Source organism: Anoplophora glabripennis, unplaced genomic scaffold, assembly GCF_000390285.2.
Source record: "Anoplophora glabripennis isolate ALB-LARVAE unplaced genomic scaffold, Agla_2.0 scaffold255, whole genome shotgun sequence".
Lineage (NCBI taxonomy): Eukaryota > Metazoa > Arthropoda > Insecta > Coleoptera > Cerambycidae > Anoplophora > Anoplophora glabripennis.
The window spans coordinates 190,281-202,549 of NW_019417249.1; the positions used below are offsets into that span (position 1 = coordinate 190,281).

The 12,269-nt window shown below is 35.6% G+C and overlaps 1 protein-coding gene across 1 annotated transcript in view; it reads left to right on the forward strand.

Moving 5' to 3' along the window:
- Positions 1–12,096, forward strand: part of LOC108905887 (odorant receptor 94a-like) — a 15,088-nt gene extending 2,992 nt beyond the window's left edge. Inside the window, exons 4-8 of the mRNA XM_023456079.1 lie at positions 6,120–6,859; positions 6,918–7,017; positions 8,826–8,930; positions 8,986–9,141; positions 11,530–12,096. Coding sequence (XP_023311847.1) covers positions 6,120–6,859; positions 6,918–7,017; positions 8,826–8,930; positions 8,986–9,141; positions 11,530–11,589 — 1,161 coding nt within the window. The 3' untranslated portion in view covers positions 11,590–12,096. The remainder of the gene's footprint in view (positions 1–6,119; positions 6,860–6,917; positions 7,018–8,825; positions 8,931–8,985; positions 9,142–11,529) is intronic.
- The last annotated feature ends 173 nt before the right edge of the window (positions 12,097–12,269 follow it).

Genomic DNA, 12,269 nt, shown 5'->3' on the forward strand with positions numbered 1-12,269 from the left:
GAGCTCCTCCACATTACTCGCTCAATGTGCGCAATTACCTAAATGAGACGTTTCCAGGACGCTGGATAGGACGAAGAGGTGCAATTGAGTGGCCCCCTCGGTCACCCGACTTAAATCCTTTAGATTTCTTTCTCTGGGGGCACATTAAAAGCAAAGTTTACAGCACTCCACCTGATACCTTGGAAGATCTGCGAGGACGAATCATTAATGTATGTCGCGAAGTAACACCGCAAGTGCTCCAGAATGTTCGACAACGGTTTGAAGACAACCTGTATCATTGTATGCAAGTTGGCGGACAACATTTTCAGCATTTACTTGACTAATACCGTAAGTTTTGAAGTAAAATTAAATCGATTTTCGCATTTCTCGTCAAAAATATTGTTCGTATTTTCAAAGCTGCATATTTTCTAAAATAATGAATCGATTTTCAAAAAGTAAGAATCGATGTATAGAGAATTAAAAGCCCTTTCTAATAACCCCCCACTTGACCCCCATTCCCATTTGAAAAAATTTAGGGGATAGCACCCCCACTTAGGGGGTTGAAGATTTTGGTATGCTTTTTGAGCCAAAAGTTGTCCCGCTCAGAAACAAATTTGACCTGTTTTTGGATTTTGCCGAAAAGTTCTTTACTACCCTGTAATGCCTTGCGGTACGTTTTCGATGGACTACCCTGTATATTAAATATACATATATCATATTAAAATACCATATAAAAATTACTTAACTGAAATATAAAAATTATAAATATATCCTACAAATAATATTGCGGCAATAAAAATCGAATTTTTAATTGTGGTGCATCTAAAATGTCATAAAAATGTAAATTCTAATAACCAGGTAGGAAGGTACACAGTGTTAATAAAATATGTTATAATTACCTAGGACAATGCACAAATAGACACGTGGGCTTTTGCTAATAAGCAGTTATAATAATTTCCTTAACATATAATTTCCTTTGTAAAACCTACGCGCAACGGTAACAACCATAAACACTGTAAATGTATCTACATACATAAGATATGATGGAGGTAAGTGAAATAAATTTTTTTATATATATACCAGAGACAATTTCGACCGAAATTTTAGAATATATTTTATTATGGTATAGCAAATTTTCAGTGGCTTAAATTTTAGATTAAATGGAGATTTTCAAAATTTGGAATTTTTAAATAAGAGCTATTTGACATTTTTAATTGCGATCGACAGTGCACAACTGTATTTTTGTATTGATATTAACATTTAGTGTAACCGTGTTGAAAGAAAATGTATGACATTTTTAAAGAGTTCACATGAACATATCCTAGATACAGTGTTTAAAATTCCTTTAAAAAGATTTGTTTATATCTTCTAAGTCGACGAAATCGATGCAAACTTGGTCGAGGTTTTTTTGGTCTTATTAAATCCAGGATCTTATTAGTGGTACTGACTATCGTGGTATCTTTGTCAGAGGAGGCTTGAAATGAAAAACTTTAAACCGTCGGCGTCGCGTCGCTTTGTAGTCAAAAGGGCACATTTCCTTACCGCCTTTGAAGTAGTGCCATGGGCGTGCTACATTTTTTGAGTGGGTTGTTCGCTAGTACCCCTATTATTCCACGTAATTGACATAAAGTAAAATCTCTTATTTTGTATAAAACATTAAATAACACTCATTTTTTGTAAATTAGCAATGAGTACAAACACTAAAAGAAATTCGAATAAATATATGTATTAAAAATAAAAACAATTTTGGCAAATAAATTACATACGTATCACAAATTAAATATTTTTATACATGGTGATTCTGAATTTATCCAAAAAAAAATGGATGTACAGGAGACCCTTACAAATACAATTTTGTAAAGAAAAAATCAAAAAGGTCAATTCGAAATTGATTTAAAAATACACTTCTGCACGGCACTGGAAACTGGTCCACTGTAAAACCTGACCTCGCACAATGCGACCGGCATGGCGGCAAGTATGACAAAAATGTGAAAGAATTTCGCAAGGCAAGGAATAAATAGAATTTTATAGCACATATTTTATATTAGCAAATTCAACTGCTTTTGCCGTTATTGTTATTATTAATTAATAAAATTAATTTGTGTTTTTAAATAATAAAATAATTTGACATACCCGATGTGACAACTGTTCAAAATTTTATCCACCGACGTGTAAACACGTTTGGGTCCGTCTTACTCAGTTTCTACAAAGTAACACAAATGTTGTCTTGCTTCACCATAAATTAAAACGATATCCATTAACTCCGAGTTGCTATACACGCAAACCATTTTTGACACTAACTATTAAAAAACTATTATAAACAGCACAGATAGCAGGTAAACACTATCGCAAATACGATTATAAAATCGGATTTCAGTATTCGGAGTCGCTGAGGTCACGTGGCTCTCCATGCGTATTGCGAATGACGCTAGAGACTACAGTTGTTCAGCTATGTAATGGTTGAATGTACTACAACTTCAATAATTTCTTTCTCGGAAACTATAAGGATTTTAGAAAAAAATGTTTGAATCCACTTCTCATGCCGCATCTATTCCCAAATTTTTTTGGATAAGTTGTGAATCACCCTGTATAACAATGGCAATCTGCCATTTTCTGATCCCGCAAAATGATCAATAACTTCGACATAAAATGAATTATTTTCTTTCAGTTGTGACAAATACTGTTGTTCTATGGAAATAACATGTATTTGAGAGACGATCTTAAGCTATCGTATTTCTAGCAAAAGTCTTTATGAAAATGACCGTTCTGCAGAAGCTGATGTTACGGGAATTATTGACACTAAAGATAAAAGTTTATATGTCTCAGGTAGACAAGTTATTAATCTATTATTCCAAGTAAAACTTAGCATTCTTGAGGCGATGTTGAACTACTTAAAAGTTGTTGGTCGGAGTACAATACACAAAGTTCATTCCGTAATAACACGCTATCAAATATCGGATATTGTTTTATTAAACTGTCCATGAAGTCATTCGGAAATAATTTGGAGGACAAGGTAAAAAATTATCCGAATTTACTAAACCGAAGCACTGCAAACTATCATCAAATCATTGTAAAGGTCTTCAAGAGAAAAATGAAATTTTTGACCAACAACAATTGTTTTAATCCATAAGCGGGTCCTAAAATTTGTTGGTTATTTAAAAAATCCTCACTATCCGATATGAAATCAAAAACCTCAATAAGTTTACTTAGAATCATGTGTTGCATTATTTTATTTAATACGTCAAATCTTTTAGTATATTTGGAAAAAAATGAGGAAAATCCGAAAAGATTTGAAAAAAATCCTCAGTTTTTTAATGCCTTTGCAAGCTTTACGCGATGAAATATTTTCTTGCGATTTTTCGTGTCTTCGTTAAATTTTTTAAATTGTTAAAACCGACCCCGCCCCAAACCGATAAATTACACAGCCACACAAAAAAAAGTGTCTGTACTATTCATGCGACATATGTTATTCGTAGTACTTTAGCCTCCTGATCACGAATCCGGTGTCAGAATTGAGCTATCACATCACAGGAATTTCCTAACCTCAAAAAACGGGTCAAAAATAGTAAAAATTCACGAAAAAGTGCTAGGAAAAGTACAAAAAAATTTTTTTTCTATATTAAAATGTTCATTTATATGGTTAGTAAGACCCCGCCGAACGTGAATCCGAGACCATAATCGATGGTTCTTTTTCTAACCTAAAAAATGGGTCAATTAAAGTCAGATATCATGAATTTTCAAAAAATAACAGATTCGCTCCAAATTTGGTATACAGGAGTATACGGGGTCGCTGATCACGAATCCGAGGTCAATTTTGCAAAATTCAAAATGGCGGATCCAAGATGGCCGACCAAATTTTCAAAACATAACAAATTTGGTACCTATACGGAGGTTTTCGGGGTCACTGATCACGAATCCCAGATCAGATTTACAAAATTCGTTTTTAAAAATTTATTCAATTACTTATGTACTTTAAGAAGGTTAAAACATGATTGGGTACTCAGGTTATAAAATAAACAAAAATATTACAAAATGAATTTCGCAATACTCGAACTCGTAATCAGCGACATCGAAAACTCCCGTATACCAAATTTGACGCGAATGTGTTCATTTTTTTAAAATTTGGATCCGCCATCGTGAATTTTGCAAAATTGACCTCGGATTCGTGATCAGCGACCCGTAACCCCCGTGTATCAAATTTGGCACGAATGTTATTTTTTGAAAATTTGTTCGGCCATTTTTGATCCGCCATCTTAAATTTTACAAAATTGACCTCGGATCCGTGATCAGCGACCCCGAAAACCTACCAAATTGGGCGCGAATCTGTTATTTTTTAAAAATTCATAATATCTGATATTAATTGACTTGTTTTTTTACAATACAGAAAAAAATTTGTTGTGTTTTTCATAGCGCCTTTTCGTACATTTTTGCTATTTTTGACCTGTTTTCTGAGGTTAGGAAATTCCTGTGATGAGATAGCTCAATTCTGACATCAGATTCTTCATCAGGAGGCAAAAATACTATGGATAACATATCATCCCCATTTTCACGTAGAGGCGTATGTGTATATCCATTTCTTAGATTATACGCCCTACGTGATAAGAGGGACGATATGTCACCTGAAAACTACAGTAAACTTTTTTTTGCGTGTGGTTGTGTAATCGACCGTTTTCATACATATCAGCGACATTGCTATATATTCATAATATAGGTAAACATTCTATTCACTTTTTCTAATTCCCAACGATTCTTGAAATATCGGGGTTTGAAGTTCATCATTTGTATAGTTGCTAAAGAATAAATTGCCTTGCTGCGACTAGAGGGCTAAGTAATTTAATAATTAGCAGCTCGGCTGGGATTAGAAAAAAACTGTTGATTGTCAGTTCGTTAGTTGTCATCATTGACAGCATTCTTTTTTATTTTTTGCGTTAAAATCATGACTTTAATTTATTTAAATGTAAAATACTCGGACATGGATATTGCAAGAGTAGTACCAACGACGATATCCAAACCGCCGTCATCCAGACAAGCAGACGTTCAATAGAACCGTTACAACTCTTCGATTAACAGGTGCGTTCCCTAAATCGACACGTGAAAGAGAAGTTATGCGAAGATACAATGTCGCAGAAGTGCTTGAGCTTGTCGAAAATGATCCTGGTACTAGACGAGCAAAATTTTTGTACTTACTTGACAAAGTAGGACCACTGTTGCAAGACGCTTTGCGAGAATACCGACTGCATCCCTATCATTACCAACACGTACAAGAACTTCTCCCCACGGATATTCTCCAAAAAGTTAATCTTTGTGAATGGTGGAGCAATCATTTGGATACCCTTTCAAGAACCCTCTTCTGTTACGAAGTTACATTTACAAGAGATGGAATCAACAATTTCCGCAACGATCATGTGTGGGCAATCGAAAACCCTCATGCTATTCAAGAAACCCATTTTCAGAGAAGATTCTCCGTAAACGTTTGGGCTGGAATAATTAATATAATGAACGCATCGGACCACATTAGGCGGAAATTCGAATAGCGAGATGTACCGACCTTTTTTGGATAACGATCTACCTCTACTACTTCAGGACATTTCTCTTCAAATCAGAAGGTCGATGTTCGTTTTACATGATGGTGCGCCGTACCATTATGGAAGAGGTGGCACTAATTTCCTCAATGAAAAATATTCAAATTGATGTATAGGTCCCATTGCTTGGCCACCACGATCTCCGGATCCCAACCCGTTGGAATTTTTTATGTGGGGTCATGTGAAGATACGTACTCAATGGGTATTCATGCAGCGTTTGAGGACTCACATTGAACAGCTTTAATAATTACACTGTTATTGCGCTTTTATTCAAATAGACCACATTTTTACCAACAACGTAATTTATTCTTTATCAACTACCTATACGACCTGACAACTTCAAACCTCGATATTTCAAGAACCATTGGGAGTTGCTTAAAATTAGTCATATAATTAATATACAAAGTCTCTCGCATACCCGGGCAGCCAACCTGTATTTGAGACAAATTTTTGGAAAAACTAAGAAATAAATAATACCCTGTTCAATCTTCACCAGTTTTAAATAAGAGTCCATTCTTCTTCTGTTGAAGAGACCTACAGACTGTAAATTCCTTTTAGACCTTCAACACGATGGATTTCATCAGAGCCGAGAAACTATATCTGACCCTCACAGGCTTCTACCCCGCTGAGCCAGGTCTTCGCAGATATCTCTTCATACTGAGTGCTCTCGTTAACCTGTCCATATCCTTGTTGCAATTCCTGTCTCTTATCACTTTTGCTTACTTCAATTTAAATGACCTGAGGAAAGTCACCGATATCCTTGTATTCTGCGTGACACAGTTCGCGTTTCTCAACAAGCTGACGAATCTGATCTGGCACCAAAGCAGTTTGAAGGAGCTGGAGGCGTTGCTGCAAAAACCAGTTTTTACCAGCGTTAGAAGTGAAGAAAAACACATTAAAACAAGTCATCTGCAAGGCGGGAAATTACTAGGTAAAATGTACAGAGGGATGTGTTTCCTGGGCGTTGTACTCTACACTTTGTTTCCGTTACTGGACAAGAGATCCGACAAAGAGCCTAAATTCCCTTTGCCCGGCTGGTTTCCTTTCAATGAAGTCGACTACTACTACCCAGTGTTCTTCTTTGAAATTTTGAGCATTGCTATCTTATCTGTTATTAATTCTAGCATCGACCTATTGACTATCATGACGATGATACTGGCTACTGCCGAGTTTAAAATTTTGAACAGGAAACTGACCAATATTTCAACGTCTTCGGGAGCAGATGGGGACTATGACGATGATGACGAAGTAAGGAGTAGGATGGGAGAATGTATCATTCACTACGACGAAGCACTCAAGTGAGTAGATGCAAATTTTGTTTTAATTTTATTTTCCGAAAAATATTTTTGTTTGCAGTTTGGTGAAACACATTGAACTCACGTTTTCAAAGGGCATTTTCGTGCAGTTCTTCTGCAGCGTTATGGCGATCTGCTTTACAGGGTTTCAGATAATAGTGGTATGTACAACTATTTACTAGTAATAATACGGTGCTTTCTTGTGAGGTAATCGTAAAGGGACTTTTCATGCGGAGTACCCTTATATACAGAGAGATCGAGAATGATTGACCGGATTCTGAACGTACCCTGTCTCAATTGCTATCAAAACTAATTTCTGTTTACTAAAATTACTTTTTTTTCCGTGCGATTTCATGGTGTTCTGTGGCGACATCGATCTTATAGTACTAGATACTGCATAGGCCCAATTTGTTTTGTTCAAGGGAGGTATCTTAACACACGATTGAAGAACTAGTTCAGTGCGAACAGCCGAGCCGAGCGGACGTGCTTGTTTGTGAGGTGAAGTGATTGCAACGAGCAAAATCTACCTGCCTTTATTAAGGCTACCTGGAAAGAATCCCTTTCTTTCCTTTTAATCACCGACCTAATCCCCGGCTAAGCATAGAGGCCGTCGGCATCTTTGTTCAGGTACCTGTCCCGGGGTTATGCCCAGGTAAGTTTTAACTTATTTATCAGTTATTTGCATTACTTTAAAATACATTTCTTTAAAATTGCGACCCCCGACAAACAATATACCAGACAGACAAATACACCAAAAGACACGTACGCCCCCGTAAGGGGGCATCCCCACACGACTAACACTTACACACCCACCCACCCACACACACACGAACACACACNAACAACAACAACAACAACAACAACAACAACAACAACAACAACAACAACAACAACAACAACAACAACAACAACAACAACAACAACAACAACAACAACAACAACAACAACAACAACAACAACAACAACAACAACAACAACAACAACAACAACAACAACAACAACAACAACAACAACAACAACAACAACAACAACAACAACAACAACAACAACAACAACAACAACAACAACAACAACAACAACAACAACAACAACAACAACAACAACAACAACAACAACAACAACAACAACAACAACAACAACAACAACAACAACAACAACAACAACAACAACAACAACAACAACAACAACAACAACAACAACAACAACAACAACAACAACAACAACAACAACAACAACAACAACAACAACAACAACAACAACAACAACAACAACAACAACAACAACAACAACAACAACAACAACAACAACAACAACAACAACAACAACAACAACAACAACAACAACAACAACAACAACAACAACAACAACAACAACAACAACAACAACAACAACAACAACAACAACAACAACAACAACAACAACAACAACAACAACAACAACAACAACAACAACAACAACAACAACAACAACAACAACAACAACAACAACAACAACAACAACAACAACAACAACAACAACAACAACAACAACAGCAACAACAGCAACAACAACAACAACAACAACAACAACAACAACAGCAGCAACAACAGCAACAATAACAACAACAACAACAACAACAACAACAACAACAACAACAACAACAACAACAACATTTATTGGTCCATATCAGTATTGCTTAATTTGTGAAATAACTGATTTTTGTTAAATAATTGATGTTTTTATTATGAATTTCAATTTTGACAGTAACCTAATTTATTTGACGTTTGAACGTAATTATTTGTTTACCATTAAAATCCCTCAACGTGCGCTCATGATTCTAGTATTGGTATCAAAAACTGGTATGCCGCACATCAAAAATCAGTATGAGGCGGCACGGTCAATCATTCTCGATCACCCTGTATAATACAGCAATAGCAAATAAATAAGTAAATTATCTGTTGTGACTCCATTACCAATATTTCCATTACAGATACCGTTCAGAAGTATACGATTCGTACTGCTGGTGGCCTACCTTTTGGTCATGATGTGGCAGGTGGCCATGTACTGCTGGTACGGTCACAATGTGATGGACAGCGTAATTAAAATCTAGTGGTCGGGTAAATCGAAGAACTAACGTTCAATTGTTGCAGAGCGATCAGGTGACCAGCGCCTGTTACAAGACCAGGTGGGATAAATGCAGCGTAGAAGTCAGGAAATCTTTGATGATTGTGATGGAGAGGGCCAAAAAACTGGCCACCATAAGAGCGGGAAATTTCTTCACGCTAAATATACCCACTTTGATGACGGTAATAATTATTAATATGATTTTATAGGCGTTTGTACGTGATATAAATTATTAATGTCACTAGATTGAACAAGTACCGCAACCGATTGCTCTTGTTTGCCCCAAAATGGCGGTTTGACATATGCCAATTTGTGACATTTAAATAAAAAAATAACGTTCAAACCTAATTGTTATAGCATTAAAAATATACTATGTTGCTGCCTAGAAATCTCTTCAAGTTATGCGAAAAATAGTTAGTTGCGCGGATACAAAAGGCTTTGAAAATTCAATTTTGTGCTTCAAGACCAGCAAAAGTGATTTTATGAAATGACAGTTGAATGCGGTACTTTATAAAAATCTAGGGACCTTATAGATTATGTGTCGATTCTGCACACAATTCTAAGTAAATCTGTAATTGTTACCGCGCATGTGTCATATTATATCGATATTGTTTCCCCTTGTGGTCACTAGTCAGTTGGTGACAGTCTGTCTAAGTATATCGATGTATGTGTGTGTGTGTGCAACACTTCGTTGCCCAATTGTTAATGTTTATGTTATGTTCTACTCACATATTTCATGTTGGAAAACGTAATATATGTGTTTTGAAAATATTGCGTATTTTATTGAATCAACAAAGGGAAAGAGAAGACCAGCAGCAGAAAAACAAAGAAACCAGTAATGCTCTCTAAACTTACAGATAATTTTCAATTCTGTGTTACGTATAGTTCACAAAAATCCTTATAAAATCGTCGTCAGAATCTTTTTGTGAGGTTAGGAAAAGACAAAATAGTTTCAAGAAATTTGAAAGCGAATATATTAATTTACGAAAAATGTATACAAACCTACCCCAACGAGCTTATAGATATAAGCTCCTTGACGTATAAGAACTCGGAACATGTACTGGAGGCTATTTTGTGACTTGAGAGAGACTATATACAATCAGTTGTTAAGTTCTATTTCACGTTGTATCTTACATCTTATTATCTCTTTGCTTAATAATTTTAAATGTAGGTAAATATATTTGTTGGCGGTAGGTGCTAATTGCCAATTGGTTTTTTTAATGTAATGAGATACCATCTTCCAATAACTCCGGCAAGCGGTTTTGCAAAAAAATCTAGATATGAAGCACCCTCTAAGAATCTAGGCTATTAGAAAGGTCATATTAATGTGTCATTATCGATACCAGCCCGCATGTTCACTGAAAACTGTTGCCGAAAGGCACCGCGACGTATTTCGTGTGGATTTTCGATAGTCCAGTGGTGAGTGTTGTGGACACTACGTACATCATTTAGACTGAAACATGCTTCATCTGTAACAAGTATTTGCGCTGTAAATTGGGGATTCCTTGCATGTTCGTGAAGCAACCATTCGCAAAAACCTCGACGTATTGGAAAATCCCCAGGAGTAAGCGCTCGAACACGTTGAATATGAAATGGGTACAACTGAGCTTCTCGTAATATCCGCCGCACAACAGGATGCGAAATATTTACTTGCTGTACGATATTTCTTGTGCTACGATGCGGATCTTGTTCGGCGAGATCTAAAACCATCTCCTCGACATTTAAGATTTTTAGAGGTCGCGACCTCAACGCGGTTGTACTTGACCGGTCTCCACAACTCTTTGCGCTACAGCAACAAATGTTCGCGGTGCGGGGGCACGTCATTCAGGATATCTTGCATGGTTGACAAGCTCTGTGAGCATTTTCGTTTGCTTCGCCATATAATATTCGCGATTGCTAAAAAAATGCGCCATTTTCAAAAGAAAACTTGGAAATACGGCTATTAATTGTACTCTCGAAAAACAGCACAGCAATCACTACAACAATGTATTAGAAACTGACTTTCGAATACAGTCCGGCTTCATAAGAAACCTACAAACTCGTAAAAAGTGTTACAGAATTTTTTTTTAAGTACTCGCCGAGATAAAATACATGTATTTTAGCAGTTCCAAAACAGTTTTAAACACATTTTTAATTAGCTTTTTTCTCTATGACCTTAAACTTCCGATGCAAGTTTAACATCAGTTTACTCGCATCAGTTTTTGCTCCTTTTTCACCCCTTTAAATTTTTGACATAAGTTCATTGACACTTACCATATGGTTTATATTTTTAAGACATCATAGATAAAAAAATCCTACACCTACCTACTTTATCTTTAATATATCTGATTTTTGTATTACAAAAAAAAACAATGTTTGTAATTATGTAAGTAATTTTTAAGTACCTATGTAAGTAAGTTGCAGTAGTTCATTTGCATCTCTGTAACTACGAGCGTCACAAGGATTCCAGAATTGCATAATTTACAATTCTGTAAAAATATTATTATTACTTACGGTATAAATTTACAGAGAAACGTAGAATCGACGCATTAGTTGCAAACGCCGTATTGATGACAGCTTTTTTTTTACAGATTCTCAGGTCGTCGTATTCTTATTTCGCACTGCTTCAAAGGGTATACGGAAACAACTGAAGATCACCGAAATACTAGAAAAGTACAAGTAGTTTAGTATTATCACCATTATTTTTTTTATTTTTCACTTCAAATTGTCTGTCATTCTTGATATTTGAAGAAGAGTAAAAATATGAAAATGCACACGAAATCATTGATACCTACATTAGATTCATTATATCCATAGGAGCTGTTGTGTTTTGTAATTAAAAATGTCTGTTGTTCACATTGATGTAAGAAGAAGACCTCTTTTGTTGTTCACCTAAATTTTATCCCTAGAAGTACCACATTCAACTGCTATTTTCGGGTAAAATCCCTATTGCCAATTTGAAATATAAGTTTGAATTAATTGTCACATATTTTAAACAATTCACTAGAGCACAAATGGATATACATATGAAGGTATGTCAGACCGTCATTTCAGGGCAAACAAGAACATTGTGGTACATCTAGGAACTTTAACATTTTGAATGTTTCAGCACCATCTAGACGAGGTGCTGTATAATGTGAATACAAAAAATAAAGCACATTAACCACACAAATTAGATAATGTACACAATACATTGCATTAAAAGCATAATGAAAAAAATAGTTGTTTTTTAATTTGTTTTATTAAAGCCTAAGCAAATAAAATATAAAACCAGAGGATGCTTGCAAATGCAGTAATATTAGTACAAAAACTTGAGTTGTATTAGACAATG